General features: G+C 36.6%; 1 protein-coding gene across 5 annotated transcripts in view; it reads left to right on the forward strand.

Moving 5' to 3' along the window:
• LOC147907471 (uncharacterized) overlaps positions 1-22,356 on the forward strand; it is a 137,338-nt gene that overhangs the window by 82,435 nt on the left and 32,547 nt on the right. The window contains exons 4-5 of one of the 5 annotated variants that reach the window (XM_087412590.1): positions 20,773-20,928; positions 21,013-21,235. The exons of 2 other annotated variants lie outside the window; for them this stretch is intronic. In XM_087412590.1, the coding sequence (XP_087268716.1) occupies positions 20,773-20,928; positions 21,013-21,063 (207 nt within the window). In that variant the 3' untranslated portion in view covers positions 21,064-21,235. Of the gene's footprint in view, positions 1-17,031; positions 17,227-20,772; positions 20,929-21,012; positions 21,236-22,356 lie in introns of those variants that run through there. 2 more of the 5 variants (XM_087412591.1, XM_087412592.1) reach the window with 2 other exon arrangements.

Consider the following 22,356-nt stretch of genomic DNA (forward strand, 5'->3'; position numbering starts at 1 on the left):
TATTCTCTAGACTTGGCTCCGTCCGATTATCATCTATTCGCATCACTGGGACATGCTCTCGCTGAACAACACTTCAATTCGTATGAAAATGTACGAAAATGGCTCGATAACTGGTTCGCTTCAAAAGAAGAACTGTTTTTTTGGTGTGGCATTCATACATTGCCGGAGAGGTGGGAAAAATGTATAAATAGCAATGGAGATTATTTTGAATAAAAAATTTTTTATCATTTTCAAACAACAGACGTGTAATTTTTACAAAAAAATTCCGGTTTCATACTTCTACACCTGGTAAGTATATGTAAATACTCTTTTAACTGGTAATGCAAGAAACGAAATCGATCTTGTCTACGGTGTTTATTTTGATGAAAACGGTACGATGTTAGGTAATAAAAAATTTTACGTAGATACGGATGATACTATAATTATAGACGGAGTGAGGTACAAAGATACACCAGATCTATACGAGCTGATTCAAGAAGATTCCAAACGACGCTATCTACACCGAGAATGATAAACAAACGTACAAACATATATTATTGACGACGAATGCTCACAGACGTGTCAATAACGCCAGAATGCCTATTAAGAGTAACAAGGGACACAAATACAAAAACATTATCGTCCCGCTCTTAGTTACTCATCATAAAACCACGCACGAGTATTGGTTCAGGTATAAAGACAAATATACCATTCGCTGCGAAATTGACCGATAATGAAATAGATTACGTTTATTGGAACGATCCCAACGAGTTGGTGGATCATCTTCAATTGCTCGATGCTTCTCGTCGAGCGGATAATAACGCTCACGACAACGAAATATTGTCGATAATCGAAGAACTTCGCGAAGCTGGATTAATTATAAATTAAATTGTTGTGACAAAAAGTGCAACAGTGGTCAGGTTCGCGCGAACTCGATATGATGTGAATAAATTTGATATGCCTATGAGAAGAGATGATAGCGATGAAATCGAAAAGTCGCGATCGTCGATAGAATCTTTACGAAATTACGTACACGACAGTGGGCTTTGTCTGAATCCGGATCATTACGACACGAAGGAGCGAAAAATAGAACACGTAGCTGCGCCGGAATTCGACACCGATGCGGTAAACAAAAGCTACGTCGAATGTACGCTTCGAGATACGCGAAATGAGATCGAGGAATCATTTAGAATGATAAGGAGAGATGCACAGAAAGTGCATAGCGATGTGAAGAAGGTGCGAAGAAACATGGAAAAGAGTGTGATGAGGATGTCTAACGAGATTCAGCATTTGAATCGAGATGTAACTGTACGAATGAAAAATGTAGTAACTAATAAGACATTGGAGAAATCGTTTAAAATGACAGGGAGAGATACGATCGTGCTGGCGCTTCAGAAAGTGTCTAACGATATTCAGATGCTGCATCACGATGTAAGTGATCTGCGTCGACAATATCGACAAAAGTGTGTAACGAGAATGAGATTCGGTATCTGAATCGAGGTGCCTAGGTATTTAAACACATTTATAGTTGTCGTATCTACGAATAGAAAGGTTTAAAAAATATGCGCAAAGCTCGTTTCCTCTCATAACAGAGAGAGAGATAGATGAGTATTGAGAAACTCGGAAACTCGTGAAAGAACTTCACGCGCCCGCGCGAAGAAATTTTCCACGTCGTCGCGTCGTGGTGCACGACTGCGATGATTTGTGGCAAGCCGACGTAGTCGAGATGCGTCCCTACGCGCGATTCAACAAAGGTTACAATTACATTTTAACCGTTATCGATGTTTTGAGTAAATACGCATGGGCTCTACCGCTCAAGAGCAAGAACGGAAGCGACGTAGCCGCAGCATTATCTAAAATATTTCGCGAAGACGAACGATACCCACGAAACCTGCAGACAGATCAAGGAAAGGAATTTTACAACACTACCGTGCAGAAAAAAATTGTGAAAAGATACAACATAAATCATTATTCGACGTATTCGGTGATGAAAGCGTCGATAGTAGAACGATTCAACCGTACACTCAAGAATAACATGTGGAAAACATTCACGTTAAACGGCTCGTACAAATGGATCAACGAGCTACCGCGTCTATTGTCAGATTATAATCATCGTAAACATCGAACTATTGGGATACGACCGAACTCCCGTAGTCGCAAAACGACTCTTGTCGACGGTATACAGTCATGTAAAAATTGCCGCTCCAACGAGATTCAAGGTAGGCGATCCAGTACGTATCAGTAAATTCAAGACAATTTTTGAAAAGAGTTATACACCCAATTGGTCCACCGAGATTTTTTACATCGTTAAAACACAACGTACGAATCCCGCAACGTATTTATTGAAAGATTATCAAGGAAAGCCGATAGCTGGTGGATTCTACGAACACGAATTGCAGCGAGTCTCTAATCCGGACGTTTATCTCGTGGAAAAAATACTACGCAAACGAGGAAACGAGGTGTACGTGAAATGGTTAGGAATGGACAATTCACATAATTCTTGGATAGATAAAACGAATGTATTGTAATTTTCTTTTTTATTTATTACAATAAAAAAACTAAAAAAACTGCAGAGGTATTCTATAATGTCCCCAAGGTAGAGTAGCGACCGATTCGGGTACGACGTACTGCTTGTCATCGTACGGACTAAGAGCGAGCTTCAATTCAGACACTGTGTAAACCTCGTGCAATGTCGATCGTATGCACGACTGATGTCTCGACTGTACCGTCGCATCGTTCAAACATCGCGCATAATCGTCGAAAGTGATCGTTTTCGCGACCTTTTTCTTGATATCCTTTATTCTCTTCGTATCGCTCTTTCCAATCACTCTCAATGCGTACATCTTCGCTCTGAGCCCTATGAATTCCGTCACAATCGCACCATCATTTTCATCTTTCATCAAATCGGGTATTTTATTATTAACGCGTGAAACATCATACGCATTTCTCTCAGGATAATCACTCGTGTCGAATCTCGCGATATCACGCTTGATGTTCTCGTATACATTCTCACACTCTAGAAGATAAATCAAGCTGTCCGTGTCCGTGTACATAATCTTACATTTATCGCGATACAATGGTATCATGTATTCATAGTGAAATTCATATAGACGCAATTTAGATATTTCGAGAATGCACATACCTATATCGGTTTATTCAATTTTACCTCGAGTTTGCGCAATTCGACAGCAATTAGATTTTCAGAAAAAATACTTCTACTGTGAAAATTCGGTTTCGCTATCATTTCCGCACCGTATTTCCCATTCCAACACGTTATAAGTCGAATGTCAACATGATCGCGTACGTTCTTCATCGTTTTTCCAAATACCGCATTATTCATCAATTTGTAAAGATTCTTCTCAAATTCGTTATTCGTGAGTAAATCTTGTATTAAGTTCGATATATCCGCGAAGCCATGGGGATTGTGCGAATTGTAATATTCGATGAATTTTTTTTACGTGTAATTCCATGCTGAATACATTGTTGTAAATTGCGATAGTACATAACATAGCGCTCCTTATTGTAAAGAGTGGCCAGCAGTTTATCATTCCGTTTTCCGGGAGGCCGTTCACGAGTGGGGCAGAATGGAAGGTCTGCATGAGTGTCATGAACGCTTTGCGGATACGCAAAATCGACTTCTAGAATATAACCGACAACGGAGTCTGACGACACAGACATTACGTCAAAGCACTCGATGTCGTCGACCCATTGAAATTCTCTGTACGGTAAGGATTCGGACATCGCCCAACCGTACAGATTGTTCACATCGAAGTACATGAGGTACGTCGAAAGTTCCGAAAGTACGAAGATGTATTATACTTGTTATTAGCTTGCGCGTATCTATGTGAACATTGACTTAAACCACCGCGACTTATATCACGTTCCACAAACATCACCATGTCGATGTCGGTGAATAATTCGAATCGAATACCAGTGTATTTCAACATAGCGTCCCACGTATATCCCAGTAAAGTGTAATAATACGTCGGATCCAATCCGTAACTCTCAATACACTTAACTCTCAATCACGAAAATTTTCGAAAACATCTGCTAATAAAAGCACATCAGTCTTGAGATACAAACCACTGTAATCGCCGAGAATCTCTATGCAAAAACGTTGCCAAACGTTTGTCACGTGTTGATAATCGTCATCGGAAGCGGTCTCGTCGGTCAACGAACTGTAAAACGACTCACGCGCTAAACTAGTCTCGTCTAGCTTATCAACGCTGTCGATATACTCGTACGGAAACACTCCTTTCCGCGTAAGCAAATCGAAATCTTCAGCGTCAAGATTGGAAAATTCCGTTTGTATGATTTTCAATTTACTCTTGTCGAGATATGACCAACCAATTTTTCGAGACTAGTATTTAGAAATTTGAACGAATCCACAAAACGCACTTTTACATAGTCCATTCCCCACTTAGAGTTTACTATATCCTTAATAATTTTCTTTCGTTATAGGTAACACGTCAACACTACTCCCAAAACTATTAGCAATATCTTTTATGATAAAATGTGCGTCGTAACCTGTCAAATTATGAAAGAATACAGGAATAATGTATGTATCTTAATAATGTAAATTACAACGTGAGTGTGCAGAACCTCTGTAACATCCGGTTAAATGACAGTGATCGCGTACGCGCAAATCTCCCTCCTCAAATGGTCTTTCACAGATATGACAGTGAGTCGCATTTCGAAATTTTTCCCACTCGACGTTCGATGTAAATTCCGCCATAGTCACATTCTTGTCGAATATCGTTTTCGCACGATGCGCAAAATCGTATAATTCCTTGACAAACCACGACACGCAATCCTCGCCGCGATAAGATTTGTATATCGACATAGTTTCATCGTATATACAACATAATACCCTACGCTGAAAACCTTATGATGCTGATAGGTGAATCTCGAAATGTTTTCATCGTTGGTCCTCTTCTCCAGTATACACTCTAAATCGGCATAAACCACAAAGAGAAATCGCTCCTTCTTATTATGATCGCGAAACGATAACCACTTATCGTTCTCGTTCGGAAGAATAACAGCACAATCGCTCGTCGTAGTACAGTCAACGATGTGAAGCGATAACTTCTCGCTAATATAAAAGTAATGTAGACAACTGTAAAGTAACAAGTCGTACGCGTTACACAACTTTTTTATTGCTCTATAATATATATTAGGTTGGTGCGTATGAAATGTCGGATTTTTAAGTGAATATATAAAACTGCATATCTTTTTTCAAAAATTGTTTATTTAATCAAAATATGCTCCATTTGTTTCAATACACTTTTCCCAACGAGATTTTAATGCATAGATGCCTATCTTAAAGAAATTCTGATCTTTAGAATCAATAAACTCTGATATGGAATTTTTCAGTCTTCATTTTCTGTCTTCATTTTCATACTGTTTAGCATAAAAACTGTACTAAATGTTTAAAAAAATGAAAGTCGGTTGGCGAAAGATCCGGTGAATAAGCTGGGTGCTACAAAATTTCATATTTTAATTGATTTAATTTCTCAATTGTTTTGTACGACGTATGCGGCCGAGCGTTGTCGTGGAGAAGTATTGGGCCATGCCGATTAACAAGTGATGGGCGTATAATTTTCAATTTTTCATGCATTTCATCAATATACTGGCAATACTTTTCGGTTGTAATTGTTTCCCCAGTGTTCGAAGGAATGAGTAATGAATTACTCCAGTCACATTCCACCAAACTGTTATTAAAATTTTCCGTGGATGAAGTGATGGCCTTGGAGTATGAGCACAAGCCTCATTCCTATTAAGTCACCAAGCACACCTTTTCCTATTGTAGTAAAGAATCCATTTTTCATCATAAATAATAATCCGATCTAAAAATGATTCTCGATGAAATCGAGTTAGTAATGATGAGCATATTCAATCCATCCAGCTTATTCCGATCGATTAGTTCGTGTGGTACCAATTTATCCATTTTTTTCACCTTGCCAATTTCAAAAAGGTGTCGCAATATCGTTGTATGGTCAACTTTCATTCTGGTAGCAAGTTCCCTTGTAGATACAGTTGGATTCGTTTCCACCAATACTTTCAGAGCATCATTTTTCACAGACGTTTTAGGTCTTCCACGCGGTTCATTTTGTAGGGAAAAATCACCAGACCGAAATTTTTCAAATCAACGCTGCACTTTTCGATCATTAACAGTATTCTCCCCAAATGCCTAGTTTATATTGCGTGCAGCTTTTGCAGCATTATTACCAAGTTTATACTCATAAAAAAATTACATGAATATCAATTGAATTCATATCCTTACGAAATTCAAAACAAATAACAAAATAGAACATTTTTGAGAAAATCTTTGTTGAAATGTGACTCTGGCAATGGACAATACGACTATAAACGAGGTTATGCCAAAAACAAAAGCATAACGAAAACAGGGTGACAAATGTTCATATGTAAAGAAAATCCGACATTTCATATGCACCAACCTAATATATATATATATATACATATAATAATTATATATGAAATGATTTTCTCTAATATAATGTGAAAATTATTTTTGCAATTATTTCTGTTTCCTAATTGTTATAATTTTTGTTTAATAAAACAGTAATTTCATAAAAGAAAGAAGAAGTATGGACATGTATGGACATATTCGCATACAACATATTTCATATACAATTATATATAATTATATTTTTATCCATGTTTATACAGGTTTATGATATTTGCATATATTCATGCATGACAAATTTTTTACTATTCATGCCATAATTAATTTTTAACTTAATTATACTTAATTTTTAACCAAAATATATGTGCTAATATATTTAATTTATAACTAATTATTTTAATATTATGTATTATATAATATTAATTATATAATTTTAATTATGTTAATGATTTTGTCATAATAATTATATATATATATATTTATAATATGATATTTACTGTATTGGTAATATCCTTTTACTTATTCCATATTGGTTATTAGCATTGTCATTGTTCATTTAATTTTTTATTCAATATTTAATTTAAGACAGAAATTATGAAGATTAAAAAGAAAAATTAAGATTCATTATAAAGTAAATCAGACAAGGAAAGATTGAATATGCCATTTCTTGACACGAAATATGTTTCACGTTTCACAGTTAGTCTTTGTCTCTTACGCGACATCCATAGACAGAGACGGCAGAGATTTAGAGAGAAACATTGCCCAACTGCATGCATCATGTTATTCCTTCCACCATGGAAAGCTGAACCTTGAGTACCCTCATCAAGCGGCACGATCCAATAGCTGTTTAATTGGCAATGGTACTCAGTTGTGTGAAGGTCGAAAAACTCCAAACGTTGCATTTAACGTCAAATCTTTTTCCCTTTAACGGATTTTTCAATTCATGAAATAACCAGAAGTTACACAGAGTTATATCTGATCTGTACGGGAGTAAGTGAAGTTGGACAATATAGCCGTAATTAATCAAAAAATTTAATTCAAATTCTCGCTCGATCATTGCTCAGTAAACACAAATACATCTCAAATATGAATCATAATTTTTTGGAATTTAATTGTTATATCAAAAGTTAATATGTGAATTTTCGGAGAATTTTCTTGAATTTGTCATCTTATTTTACCTATTACAGTTATATAACAGTGACACTATTTACATAGTTGATATAACAATCACGTATTGAGACGAAATGCATATGTAACGCTTATGTAATGCAAAATTTGTAATGCCAAACATCACAGATATGTAAAATTGTTATTTATTTGTTACTTATTTGACATTTTAAAGACTCCATCAAAGCCGATTGTGCTAATAATCGATATTCAGTCTTTTTTTCTTTTTTCATAAAGAAGGAAGTCGACACAATTGGCTTAGGTGAGAATGAGTCTTTATGTATAAGTATACAGTCGATCACAGAAAGTTGCAACACTTTTTTTCGTTGGATTTCGGAATGCAGTTTGCTCACCGAGTGATTGGTTCTTACTTATGGATCTAATCATTTACATTCGACCATTCTACATGTAAGTCTGAGTTCTATCAAAAAAAAAGTGTTGCAATCTTTCTGTGATCGGCTGTACATATATATAATGCAATACATGTATAATGTAATACATGTATATATATATCAGGGTTGGCAATGTTACCTCATAAAAATAACTTGTTATCATTACCGTTCTTTTTCCTAAAAAGTAACTCGTTATCATTAACCGTTATTGATTTGCTAAAGTAATTCTTTACCGTTACCGTCAGTCAAAATGTAACGAGTCATTACTTTTTTTTCATTAGCAGAACTTGTGCGCACTCAGTGCACATTAAAGCCGTTGTACACAACTCCAATCTAAACAAAAATAAGATATCTGAGATAATATTATTACGTCCGCGCGTCCGATTTACGAGATCGTTCTAGCAGACGCACACACGTACTCCCGAATCGCTGAAATAATATAATAACACGATAGTTAAGAACAAGAACAAGAACGTTTATATTGATGCAGAACAGAGAACACAAAGAACATCGCGAAGATATAGGATGGAGCAGATCGCAAGAGAACTTCCGTACGCGTCGACAGCTCACATCTAAATACGTCTGCCTTGTTAGAAAGTTGACTGACTTGTTGTCTCGGTAATATGTTCGTCTACGCATAGACTACGAATGTCGGCAAGACACGGGCATAACACTGCCCTCCCTCTTGTAAATTGTCATCTCGACAATCACAATTTGTGGAAGAACGTCAAGCTTCTAAGGAATTCCAGGCTTCCGACTACTTTCTTGCTCCCTATTGCACTGCTGCCACAGTTTTCTGGAATCCTGGTCCACTTGGGACCCAATCATTAAAGGCGAAGGCCTCCCTTCAGTTCTTCCTCGGAGGGTAGCTAATCCTCCAGAGGACGAAACCCGCTCGGACATCCTTTCAGTTTCATGATGGGAATCTTAATATTCTCTTGAGACGTTCTTGTTTCTTCTTTTTTCGGAAAGGGAGGGGGGGAAAAAGTTTGGCTTCGCCGCAGTACCTTTGTCCCCAATCCCCGCCTCGACATCTGCCTTCCATCCTGTGGAAAAATCACGGCTCAAAAACCGCGAGCAAGGGGGGGGTCTTCTTAAAAAAAGATCTGCTAAATGAGTTCCTCGCCGATGTTGCTCCATCCGATGGGCTCCTCCAGATACTGCTTCCTCAACTAGGCTCTTCGCCGCTGTTGATATTGCAGCATGCCAGTAGTAGTACACTACTCTTCATACTACTACTCTTCCTCACGTCGAGTGCCGAGCTCACGAAGGTTGCAGTATCGCCAAATCCGAACAGATATTCGGCATTCCTGTAACTAAAAAAAGGAGTTATCACCGCGCGACTTGCGCTGCAAAATAAATCCACATTAATAAGCTAAATGACACTATAGGAGGCTCTACTTTATTGAATTAATATCAGTTTATTCCGCAGGCCTCTCAAGATACGGTGCTAATCGTACCTGTCTATGTATAATTTTATTTTTATAGCTGTTCGATTTGCGAATACAGTAAACAACATCACTAAACTTCCTTTCCACACAATAAGGACCTTCCCAGCTGCTCTGCAATTTAGGAGCTTTCCCTTCGAGAATTGTATAACCTTTGTGCCAAACCTTTTGACCCATTTCAAAATGAATCTGCCTGGCCTTTTGATCATACCAAGTCTTACTTCGAGAAGACTTAATACCCGTTTCTTAACTTGATCGTGAACTTCTTCTAACTTTTTCTTTATTTTACTTAAATAATTATTCGTTGAATTCTCTACTTCATACTCAGAGGTTTCCTCGAAGTAGGTCTACAGAAAATCTAAGATCTTGAACAAAATACTCCGCCGGAGTTATAGTGGCTTCATGTTTGGAAGACCTATATGCCAACAGATACATCAGAATCCAACGATCCTAATCTTTTTGATTTTTATCAATGAACTTCGCCTAAAATAGTTTAGAATTATTTGATGTTGGCGTTCTACAAGGTGCGGCAGCATAACTTCCTTTTTTGAAATGCCCGTCATTCAGTGGGTTGATGTCGTAGCGGAACGCTAGTGGTCTCGTTCGAGAGGCGGGAGTATAAAGTTTTGTCCCGACACAGTTCAGTCGCCATCATGCGTTGGAACAATGAGGAGCGTGCTTTTGCCGTCGAGGCCTACTTTTCGAGCGGATGTTCTGTGATCGCAACCCAGCGCGCCTTTCGGAATCGCTTTAATTTAGCCCCGTTGGCCCCTGTCCCGGATCGGAAATCAATTGTTACGTGGGTTACTACGTTCAGACAAACTGCAAATGCGACAAGACGAAGAACTGGAGTCCCTCGGCCCATTAGATCACCTGAAAACATTGAGGCAGTGAGAGCTTCAATTTTGCGATCACCACAGCGTTCTGCGCGCAAACATGCGTCTGCCCTTGGACTTTCCGATCGTTCTATGAGGAGAATTCTTCATGATGATCTTCATTTCCATCCTTACAAGATAGCGATTGCGCATGAACTTTCTGAGCGTGACTTCAATTCTCGGAGGAACGCGTGTGAGGTTCTTCTTGAAGTCGTTTCTGAGGACGCTATTGTTTTTTTTAGTGATGAAGCCCATTTTCATTTGTGTGAATCCGTCAACAAACACAACATGCGCTACTGGGCTGACACCAATCCTCGAGAATTGCATCAAAGGCCTTTGCATTCACTTAAAGTTACAGTGTGGTGTGCAATTTCCTCAGCTAGAATTATTGGTCCCTGGTTCTTTGAGGAGAATGAAATCGCAGTGACAGTGAATTCGGACCGATTATTTTAATATTTAAACATGTTACAGGAATTTTTTTTTCCACGGCTAGATGAGTTGGACTTAGGGGACATTTGGTTCCAACAAGACGGTGCAACGGCACACACTTCAAGAGCATCGATGGCTGTATTGAGGGAACACTTCCCAGAGCGCCTCATCTCAATTAGGGGCGATTTGGAGTGGCCGGTCCGCTCTCCCGATTTGACCCCTTGTGATTTTTTTCTATGGGGTTTTTTGAAATCCCGTGTTTATGTGAACCGTCCAAGTACCCTACAAGATTTGAAGACCAATATCCAAGAAGAAATTGCCAACATAACGCCTGCTATGCTGGCAAGAGTCATGACAAACGCCAGAAATCGGTTTACTCAATGTATGGAGAATGGGGGACGTTATCGCGGGACCTCTATTTATACCCCGAAAAAAGAGCATTGTCTAGGATGCAAAAATTAGTTGCAATGTCACGCGAGATTTATGATTTTTATAGCATCCTATCGTTGTTGATCTAGAGTACATCATTAGAGTAGTTTCGAGAAGAAAAGAAGTGATTTACGGTTTTCTTTAAAGAGTCAAGATTGCTCCGAGATGATGAATTCTGTTATTCTCGCGGCTAGGTAAACAAATGATTACCGTGCACAAATAAGTTTGCGTGCAGGGCTACTATTGTCAGTTGCGAGTCTGATTTTAGATAACGATCTCGTGGGAAGTTATCCTATGCGTTTTACGATTTTTTAAGTGCGACTTGGCGCCTGTTTTTCTAAGATGAAATTATTAGTCAGTCTCGGATGACAAAGCCTAGATTTTTTTCTATTGCGTAACTTCGGTGCATTTATAATGTCTTTTGCAATCTTGTCTCTTTTCGGGCCTACATTAAGGTTGTTATTCCTTCCGGGTTGATTGGCATTTACGAGTTTTCGCGGAGCCTGTCCGGTCCTTCTTTTCAATTCTGTCAGACTGTTATCAGAAGGTTCCGCTCGAGTCTCGCAGACGCCAATTGTAGTCGCGACGTGGAGCCGAAGAAAAAAAATCGTGGTGTCTGTAGGACGTAATAACTTGATTGATTCAACTATTGACAAAAGTTCGCGTCGCGTGACACAATAATTCCTCTTGGCTTTATTTAAAACACGGCTAAAATAGGAAATAACTTTTTCTTTTCCATTTTGTCTTTGTACTCGACAAGACTGCCGATTCCAAAATTCGATGCATTTGTATTAAGAATGAGTTCCCCCTCTTTTTTGGAAAAAGAAAGAATTGGTGAGGAGGTAAAAGCTTGTTTCAAACTGTTCTCACATTGCTGATCCCAGACGAATTTTGTTTGATTCTTTGTAAGAGCGTAGAGAGGTTTTGCTAATAAAGAAAATCACAAATTTACGATAATACGAGCACAATCCCAAAAAGGTCCGCAGATGTTTTTTATTTCGTTTGGCCACTCTTTAATAATGGTAATTTTATTATTATCTGTGGAAATCCCTGCAACTGAAATTGAGTGCCCCAAGTATTTTACTTCTCGAAAAGAAGATGCACTTTTTAGGATTAATTTTTAAATTTACTTTTTGCATATGGCTCAAAACTTTTCTTAAATTTTCGACCATTTTCTCAAAGCTTTTACCAAAAATAATAACGTCATCTAAATATACTAAACAACTTTTTGAAAGAAACTTTTGTAAGATTTGCTCCATTATTCGCTCTAATGTGGTTGGAGCATTACACAAACCGAAGAGCATCACTTTAAATTGCCATAACCCGTTTCCGATAGAGAATGCTGTCTTTTCTTTATCCTCTGGCCAAATTTTAATTTGCTAATATTCGCTTTTTATGTCTCATCCTTTTTCCTTGCTAACATAGCTGGGGACATCCAGGGATTCCTCAATTACATCTTGCTCATGTCTTCAATAATTTTATTGACTTTCTTCCTCATATTAATAGGAATTCGACGAGAAACCTGCTTGATAGGGAGAGAATCTTTTATATTAATTACATGCTTCCTAAACCTCACAATTCCTAGTAATAATTTCCTGAGCAAATATATCACGAAATTCAATAAGAAGTTTTGCAAAGAGTTCCTTCTATGATTGATTTAAATGTATAGAATCTTTCTCAAAAAGACTTCTCAAATTCGATGGAATATTAAAAGACTCTTCTACTCGTCAACATTGAACATCATCCTTTGCTATTTCTTTTTGATTATGAAAGACAGACTCGAAGATATTTCCAAAATTAATTTTTTCAAGGAAATCAACATCATGAATATAATCATCGTTAATTTTTGCAACCAACATTGAACTCTCAACCAAGTAATTCCCAAGTCGAACTGTGACATACATTTTATAATCAATTGCAACTTTCTTGCCCGTGGGATATTTTAAATTACAATTATTTATTTTAACTTTGAACTTATCCGATCCCACCAAATAATATACAAGGTGCGTCCCAAAATTTTCCCAACTTTTGAAATAAAACAACAACGGTTTACTTTTTTTTTCAAATTCAAATTGTTTATTCAAAGTAGTCCCCGTCGGACTCAATACAACGTTTGGCACGATCTAAAAGCATTTCAAATGAGTGTTTTATGTCGTTCAAAGGCACGTCGTTTCAGAATAGTGGTACAAGCCCTTTGGATGTCTTCTACGTCCACATACCGCTTTCCTTTCATGGACAAATGCATTTTGCCGAATAGGTAGAAGTCACAAGGTGCCATATCAGGCGAATACGGGGAATGGTTGATTGTTAAAATGTGATTTTTAGTCAAAAAATCAGTGACAAGTGTCGAACGGTGAGATGGCGCATTATCGTGTAACAAGCGCCAACTTCCTCCTTCGCGATATTCTGGCCGAATACGACGAATGCGGTGCACCAAACGCTTCAAAACGCTTACATAGAATACAGCATTAACTGTTTGGCCTGCTGGAACGAATTCTTTGTGCACAATACCCTTGGAATCATAAAAACTTCGATGGAATTTTCGTTAATTGTCGATTTTGGGCGACCTGTATGTGCGTCGTCATTTATGTCCTCACGACCGTTCTTGAATCGCGTATACCACTCATAAACACTGGCACGGGCTACACAATTATCACCATAAACTTGTTTCATCAAATTATGGGTTTCGGTAAATGTTTTACCAAGTTTAAAACAAAACTTAATATTGGCTCTTTGTTCGAAGTTCATTCTCGTACCGATGTATACAACATACTGACACTTGAGACGCCATAACTTCGTTTCCACTGAACCAAATGTCATGAAATTTTTACTGGAAGTCAGCTAGGGATGTACCTTTCAAACGCGCAATCGAACACACGGATGGCGCCACCCGACCTATCCCTATTGAAAAAGTTGGGAAAATTTTGGGACGCACCTTGTAGATACATACTTCTTTGGACATACGGGATTTGTCCTTGTGTTTTTTTTTGTATTACGCACGCGCACTATAATGGAACCCAAGAGGGGTTAAATATAAGAGTATGTTAAGTATTAATATATTAAATATATACATATATATGCATATATATATTTGTATATCCTCACGGGGGACATATAGGATTGAGCGTATAACAACTGACTTACTGTTGAGGTGCGGGGGATTGCTTGATACACAACCTTCGGGTGGGTATTTGACTTAGGAGCCCCGCTGTCCGCGCAAATGCACCAGGAAGGTAGTCTGAGGAGTGCCTGGCAGACACTGATAATTCGATGGACTCGAGCACGGATACACGAACGGGTTTACTGGCGTGGTTTTTCACTGGAGTGAATCCGTACCGATGTGTACCGAGTTATTTTAACTTTCGTACTGACGCTCTGTGCTTCCGCTGGACCTCTATTTATATTCCGAAAAAAAGGCGTAGTGTCCTTTATCTAGGATGTAGTTAGTTGCAATGTCGCGCGAGATTTTTATAACCAATTGCTGTTAATCTAAAGTGTATCGTTAGATGGGCTTCGAGAAGAAAAGAAATGATTTATGTTTTTCTTTAAAGAAGCAAGATTGCTCCAGACGAATGACAAATTCTGTTATCCTCGCGGAAAATATAGCTAGATAAACAGACGGTTACCGTGCACAACTAGCGTGCAGGGAAACCATTGTCAGTCGCGAATCCGATCTTAGATAACGCTATTGACTTTTTTTTGGACATGTAATTATTGAACACCGCACGATTGGACACGCAAGATTGGATATTGCACAGTTGAACATCGCATTACTTGGACACCACATTATTGGACACCGCATTATTGGACACCACATTATTGGACACCACATGATTTTATACCATACGTCTTTAAAAAATTTGTCATTCGATGTATAAATTATCCACATTTAAGTTAAAGCCTTCCTAATGTGTACGTACTTACGTACACATCCAAATGCGTTTTGACTCACCGACTTATAGCTTTTTATATCAGCGACTTATAGCTTTTTTTACCAGGTCAATGATTTCTATTTATCTACGTAATTCTATCTATCTACGTAATTCATATGTTTATTTCATACATTGCCGCATTTATGAAGATTTTAAAAAGTTTTAAATTCATGCATATTTAACAACGTTTATTTAGGCTGCGTCTCCATGGAGAAAGAAACAGCAAACAGAAACAGAAACAGGAACGAAATATTGACAAAAAAGATATATGATGAGGCTTCTTTCTCCATGAGGATGCAGCCTTATGTGTCATATCGTATACATATAGAGGCATTGCTTTCTTTTACCGTTTCGATGTTTTTTATCAGTATGTGTCTATTAGTATTAAAATATGTACGTTGTTATATATATTTTACTATATAAAGTGAAAATACATCGAGAAAATAGAATTATAAAAGAGCAGTAAGGCGGTACATGTGGTATTTTGAAGATTATATAATCTGCAATCGACAATGCAATTCATTAACGGCTGATGTTATCTATTAAGACAATATTAGATGCGTCCGTTTTTTGTCGTAAGATAAATTTTTCAAGCCTGTTGATTGGCTATAGGACAGAGAGGTCCGAGATTCTTTCTGCTTGCAACCAATTAACATACTTGAAAATTCATCGTTCGACAAAAAAATCGACGTATGTAATATTGGCCTAATATATAACATATCAGCCATTGTCGATTGACTCTTTTTACATCGTTAAATTGGTTAGTATGTACGCGTATCAAATTGATGCGGATTAAATATTTGATACGTCCTTATTTACACCGATTTGCTTCAGAACAGATCAGATTAAATGACATGATGTCTTCACTTTTCAAGATGTAAAACTTCTAATTCTAACTTGAACTTAAAAGCAGTAGCGAATTTTAATATATGATCCAAAACGAACCAAGCGTTTACAGCACACTGAGATTCTTTGATACCATTTGATACGCTATTAGCTTAGTTGATATTCGTGATTCAGAAGTATCAGATCAAAATAATCCGCCAGCGTTTATACAAGTGTATCAAGTGATTTTGTATGAATATGATATCTAGGCTACATTCCAAAATTCATTCTTTGAGGAAGATTTTACTATGGTATGTGTTACGTATACTATATATTTTGAGTAAAATTTTCCTTAGAGTGAACGTTTTGGAAGCCTTAATATTAGCCTTAATAAGCATATCAAGTGCTTGATGTAAACTAGGCCATTGCATGACTTATTATTTAATCTTCAAAATATCACGTGTAACGCCTTATGATATGTTTCCACAATAATTATGTGTCCAATCGGGATACGCCTAACGCTATCGTGGGAAGTTAAACCATGCATTTTACGATTTTTTAAGCGCGACATGGCGCCTGTTTTTCATCAAAGGATAGAAAGAGAGGGATTATATGTGTGTGTATATATATATATATATATATATAAACTTCTCTCTTTCACGACGCGACGTGTGACGCACTCAGATATTTGTACACATTAGGAGGGCCTTACCTTAAATGTGGATAATTTATACATCCAATGACAAATTTTTTAAAGACATATGGTATAAAATCATATGATGACATATGGTGTCCAATAATGCGGTGTCCAATAATGCAGTATCCAACTGTGTGGTGTCCAATCTTGCGTGTCCAATCGTGCATGTCCAATCGTGCAGTGTTCAATAATTATGTGTCCAATCGGGATAAAAAACGCCTAACGCTATCGTGGGAAGTTAAACCATGCGTTTTACGATTTTTTAAGCGCGACGTGGCGCTTGTTTTTCTTAAGATGAAACTGTTGATCAGTCTAGGACGACAAAGCTTGGATTTTTACTATTGCATGACTTAGGCTTTACTATTGCATTTATAATGTCTTTCGCAATCTTGTCACCTTTCGGGCCTGCATAAAGTTATTATTCCTTCCAGGTTGATTGGCGTTTGCGAGTTTTTAAGAAGTTTGTCCGCTCCCGCTTTTAATTCTGTTAGACCGTTATCAGAGGACTCCATTCGAGTCTCATAGACCCCCAACTAGTCGCGACGTGGAGCTGACTCTTTCGAAAGAAAAAAATCGTGGGTCCTGCAAGACGTAATATGTACAAAAGACAATTTTGGAAAAAGAAATGGTTTTGTAGCGTTTTAATTATATTTTGTATTATTTTATCCACTTTGATTTTAATTAATTGTTGTTTATGGCTTTTTGACACACAATTTTTTTGTTCGCTCTACCGATGCTAACACTTATCCTTTATTACTTTAAATATGAAGCGCCATTACGGTCTGAATATTAAGATGTTATATATTCATATAAATGTATATGAATTACTTATCCTTTATATTATTATAAACAAGAAAGACAGACACTATGAACATGTACGTAGGCTGCTGAAAAAGTTTCTGCAAACAATATGAAAAAAAACATGTAAAATTCGGTAAATGGCTTTATTGTTTTTCGAAGTATTCGCCTTTAAGATCGATATATTTTTGCATACGCTCGAACCAATTTTCGAAGCATTTTTTCCACTCTGAGGCTGTAACCTCAGAAATCAGTGTGTTTCGACAGTTTCAATGAAATGTTTCCACAGCTGCTTCAGGCGACTCAAATCACTCACCACGCATTTTCTTTTTAATTTTGGGAATAAAAAGAAATCATTAGATGATAAATCAGGTGAATACGGACGGTGAACGGACGAGTCATCAATTTGACATTTTTACTGGATAAAAAAATCAACGGTTTGACGTGTTGTGTGACAGCATGAAGGATGATGCGACAATTTCGGTTTGTTCTACGCAATTCATTTATAACTTCTAAACAAATTGTTGTATACCAATCAGTATTTACAGTCCTTTGATCCTCTAAAGCCACGGTTGCCACATGTCCGGTATAACTGAAGAAACAAGCAATCATTTGCTTGATAGCACTGCGTGAACGAACAACTTTTGTTAGTTTCGGTTCATTTTGAAATACCCAAACAGTGGATTGTTGTTTACTTTCGGGCTCATACGAATAGATCCATGTTTCGTCCCCAGTAACGATGTAGACCAAATTTGACCGACATCGATTGAATTTCTTGAGCATTTATCCATTTAATACGAGCTTGTTTTTGAGCTTCGATCAAATTGTGTGGAATCCAACTGCAAAGTTTCTGTACGCTCAAGTGATCATGCAAAATCGTATATATTGCTTTCATGTCAATGACTAAGGATGCTTGAATCTCTTGAGGTATGTTATATGCCAGTCTCGCTTAATCATTTCACGCACAGCATCAACATTAATGGCAACAATAGACGTGGATGGACGACTTTCATGGAATTCGTCACAAAGAAAGGTACGTCCACGCTGGAATTCGGCAAACCAATTATAAACAGTCCTATTGGATGGTACTTCATCTTCAAAAGCCAAATGAAGTCGATCGATGCATTGTTTCGGAGTTAGATTACATTTGTAATCGTAAAAAATCCATCATTGCCCGAAAATTTTCATGCAAAATTTCCATTTTCTTACAAAATAATTTCTTTTAAAATACTATGCAAACAAAACTAGTTGGCTTGGATACAAACTGTCAACTGAATTGTAGGTTAAAAATGTCTAATTTTACGGACGTGATAGTAGCAGAACTTTAGCGCCGCTAAAAGTATTAGATTGCAGAAACTTTTCTAGCAGCCTACGTATATTATTATCTCTAACTGTGCAAATTCTGAAACAATTAACTGATCGCATAATATGTACTGAGAGATAATATTTTATTAATTTAACAAGCCACTAGTACCTTTAACAAATGATTTGTAAATATGAAAATTGATTTGTTATGATTATTGCTAGTCTATTAGTAGTAGACTGTTTATATAATTATGTTATGTGCTAAATACATAACAAAGATATCATACATAACAAAAATATCATGTTATTTATATCAGAACATCTTGTTTACGCCATAAAGCTATTTTCTTGTTATAAAACAGGCAAACCTATGTAATGACAAAAAATTTATATAACAATGCCAAGAAATATTTGCTAAGTGTGAAATACAACGCATACAAGAATTTTCGACGTTCATCATACAACTGTGTACCGTTGCCGACTGAACTGTGGGATGTCGTGTCGCTTATTGTTAATGGGAATACTCCTCAAGGTCCTCTCTAAATACTGAATATCTGTTTTCCACAATGGAGGATGCCCATGGACAAAAATATGAGGGCAAGTCAATAAGTTCTTAGAAAATCTGTCAGAGGGCACTCGCAGTGTCATGTCACATTACTTTTTAACAAGTAGCATCTTTAAGTTGATTAGTGTCAAATTTTGAGCAGAATTCATCGTGTTCATTTCTATAGACGATTAAAGCGAAACCTTTGTATTTTCTGCAAAATGGAAAAAAACCGAGTTTCGTGCAATGATCGAACATCTACATATGAAAGATTTAACGCCGAAAGAAATCAAAGCCGAGTTGGATAATGTTCATAGCATCTGCATCAGCGTTTGTGACTGTATACAATTGGGTGAATGAATTTAAACATGGTCGTACATCGATATGTGATGCACCTCATTCGAGACGTTCAATTGAGTCTGCTACATCAGAAATCATCGATAAAGTCCACGATATTGTTTTGATCGACAAATGAAAGTGCGCGAGCTTGTTGAGGCTACAGGCATATCATATGGCACAGTGATTTCAATTTTGTACGAACAATTGGGTATGAAAAAGCTATCGGCAAGATGGGTGCCGCGTTTGCTCACGGTAGACCATAAGCGCAACCATGTGACGATTTCAAAATAATGTTTAGAGATGTTTCAACGTAATCCAGATGAATTTCTGCGTCGATTCATTACTGTGGATAAAACATGAATCCATCCTTCACACTCGAGTCGAAGGAACAGTCAAAATAATGAACTTCATCGAGTGAACCAGGTCTGAAGACCATGAAGTCGGCCGGTAAGGTGGTCACAGTTTTTTGAGATGCACGCGGTATAATTCATATCGATTACCTTCCGTCGAAGCAAACGATCAATGGCGATTACTACGCAGCCTTATTGGACCGTTTCAACAACATTTTAAAGAAAAAACGTCTTCATTTGGCGAAAAAGAAAGTGCTGTTTCATCAAGACAATGCATGGATTCACACCGATGGTGTCCAGCACCGATGTTCAAATTCAACGAATTCTGCTATGAATTACTTCCCCATCCGGCATATTCGCCAGATTTAGCTCCCTGTAACTATTTCCAAACCTGAAGAAATGGAGGAAAGAGATTCACCAGAGAGCTCATCGCCGAAACAGAGGCTTATTTTGAAGGATTGGACAAATCATATTATTCGGATGATTTGAAAAAGTTGAAGAATCGTTGGATCAAGTGTATCGAACTGAAAGGAGACAATGTTGAGAAATAAAAATAAATTGATAAAAAAAAATGTGTTTTTATTATGTGGTTTTACTATGTTTTTCTAAAAACTTATTGACTTGTTCTCGTATACACAGAAGGGGGATACTTTTGGGACAGATTCTGTATAATTATAAATTGCTTTTTTTCTCTTTAGCGAATATTATGATAACATAAAGATTTTCAAGAAATTACATATTAGTTTTATAATTAGAATTGTGTTCTATATATATTACATGTAATAATAATAATAATATTTTTTGTCGTATAATAATAATATTTTTTGGAAACGTAGAGCACAGAAATAACAGATCAGGCGTTCCACGAAAACTGGTATTTGCTTGAACCATCGACAAAACACATATTTAACTTGATAATTATGGCTAATAATTTAGAATGCAAAATCGCGACGTTTAAAAATTTCAATTTATCATTACCCTCATTTATGACGGTAAAATTTTATATATTTCTAATTTTTTTTGCAATAGTAACACTGCCATATTTCGAACTTAACATTCTTCAAATTTTCTTTCAGATTTTAAATCAATCATACTCGATCGCCCTTTTGTTTTTGAAAATGAAATGAAAAGTGATGAAAAAGATATTTATCTACAATAATTATAATCGTTACTTTCACATTAATAACGAAAAAAATTAATAACGAGAAATATTAATATTCTATAAAAATGTATATTGTTTACAGAGCAAAAGTTACAAAATAAGATGAATTTATTAATAAATGAATTATATTCATATAATTATTAATACTGTCACACATTTATTTTTTCAAATAGGATAGAAGATAAATTTCGATTATTCATTACGTTCCTGAAATTCGTATTTTAAATATTTTCTAATGGTATTTTTGTATTTCATATTGTTGATTTTAATACGTCAGAGAATCAATATTTACTGACGTACCAAGGGAGCAGTGAAAGTAACAATACATTTTATCAAAAAGGAAAAGAGCTTACTTTATGCATAATCTTGTGATAACTATGTAGTGGTTGATTTGTACAACGCTATATGTATACATACATTTTATTTACTAACAAGAAATAAAACCGCATTTCAGTGAGCTGCAGTGATGCGAATTCCATTTGCAGCACGCGATCAGCGCCACTAATCTGACGTAACTAGTAGCAACACAAACATGAGTGTCCGTGTGACTTGGTTAATTAGAAGCATGCCGACTCCTTGCTCTGTCCTTTTTGCACGTTCTTATTGCTTGCCTTGTCGGCGCGCTGAGAACGAGAGAGAACCTTACTGTTTCACTCAAGCAAGCGTCGAGCGACCGAAATATGCTTTTTCGGCCTCTCGGCGTGTATCAAGAGGCATGGGAACGTTCTAGATAACATATAAATTGTAATAATCATATACCCCTCCCATTAATCCAGAATATTATAAATCGTGTCAAAACGCGATTGACGAGAGATTAATTGTTTATAATTTTCTATTTGTGTTATGTACTGCGGTCATAAATATTTTGATCCGCAAGAAATTGGCGTGGTCGAGCGCGTAAGGTGTGAGATCGGAAATAAGTACTATAATTAGTAGTAAACATATATATTAGGTCAAATATATTTTTATATAATTTTTGAAATTATTCGTATGTGTAAATTTTAAGTAATAGTTGTAGGAAATAAACCGATTCGCTTTTCAATAAGCAAATAAAAAATTATTTTAAAATTACACAGCATATGAAAGCATTGTGCACTACAAAATTATATAGGTATCATCTTTATTTATATTATTAGTAATCTCGTTTTCGAAATTTTGTTCATTAATAGAATTTTAAATGTGGATGTGATAGTTAGAAAGAAACATTTTATACAAAATATTGATCGACACGAAGCGTATTTGTCATAAACGCAACATC

The sequence above is a fragment of the Acromyrmex echinatior genome, chromosome 13 (assembly GCF_024713525.1).
Source record: "Acromyrmex echinatior isolate Ae372 chromosome 13, ASM2471352v2, whole genome shotgun sequence".
In the NCBI taxonomy this organism is placed as follows: Eukaryota; Metazoa; Arthropoda; class Insecta; order Hymenoptera; family Formicidae; genus Acromyrmex; species Acromyrmex echinatior.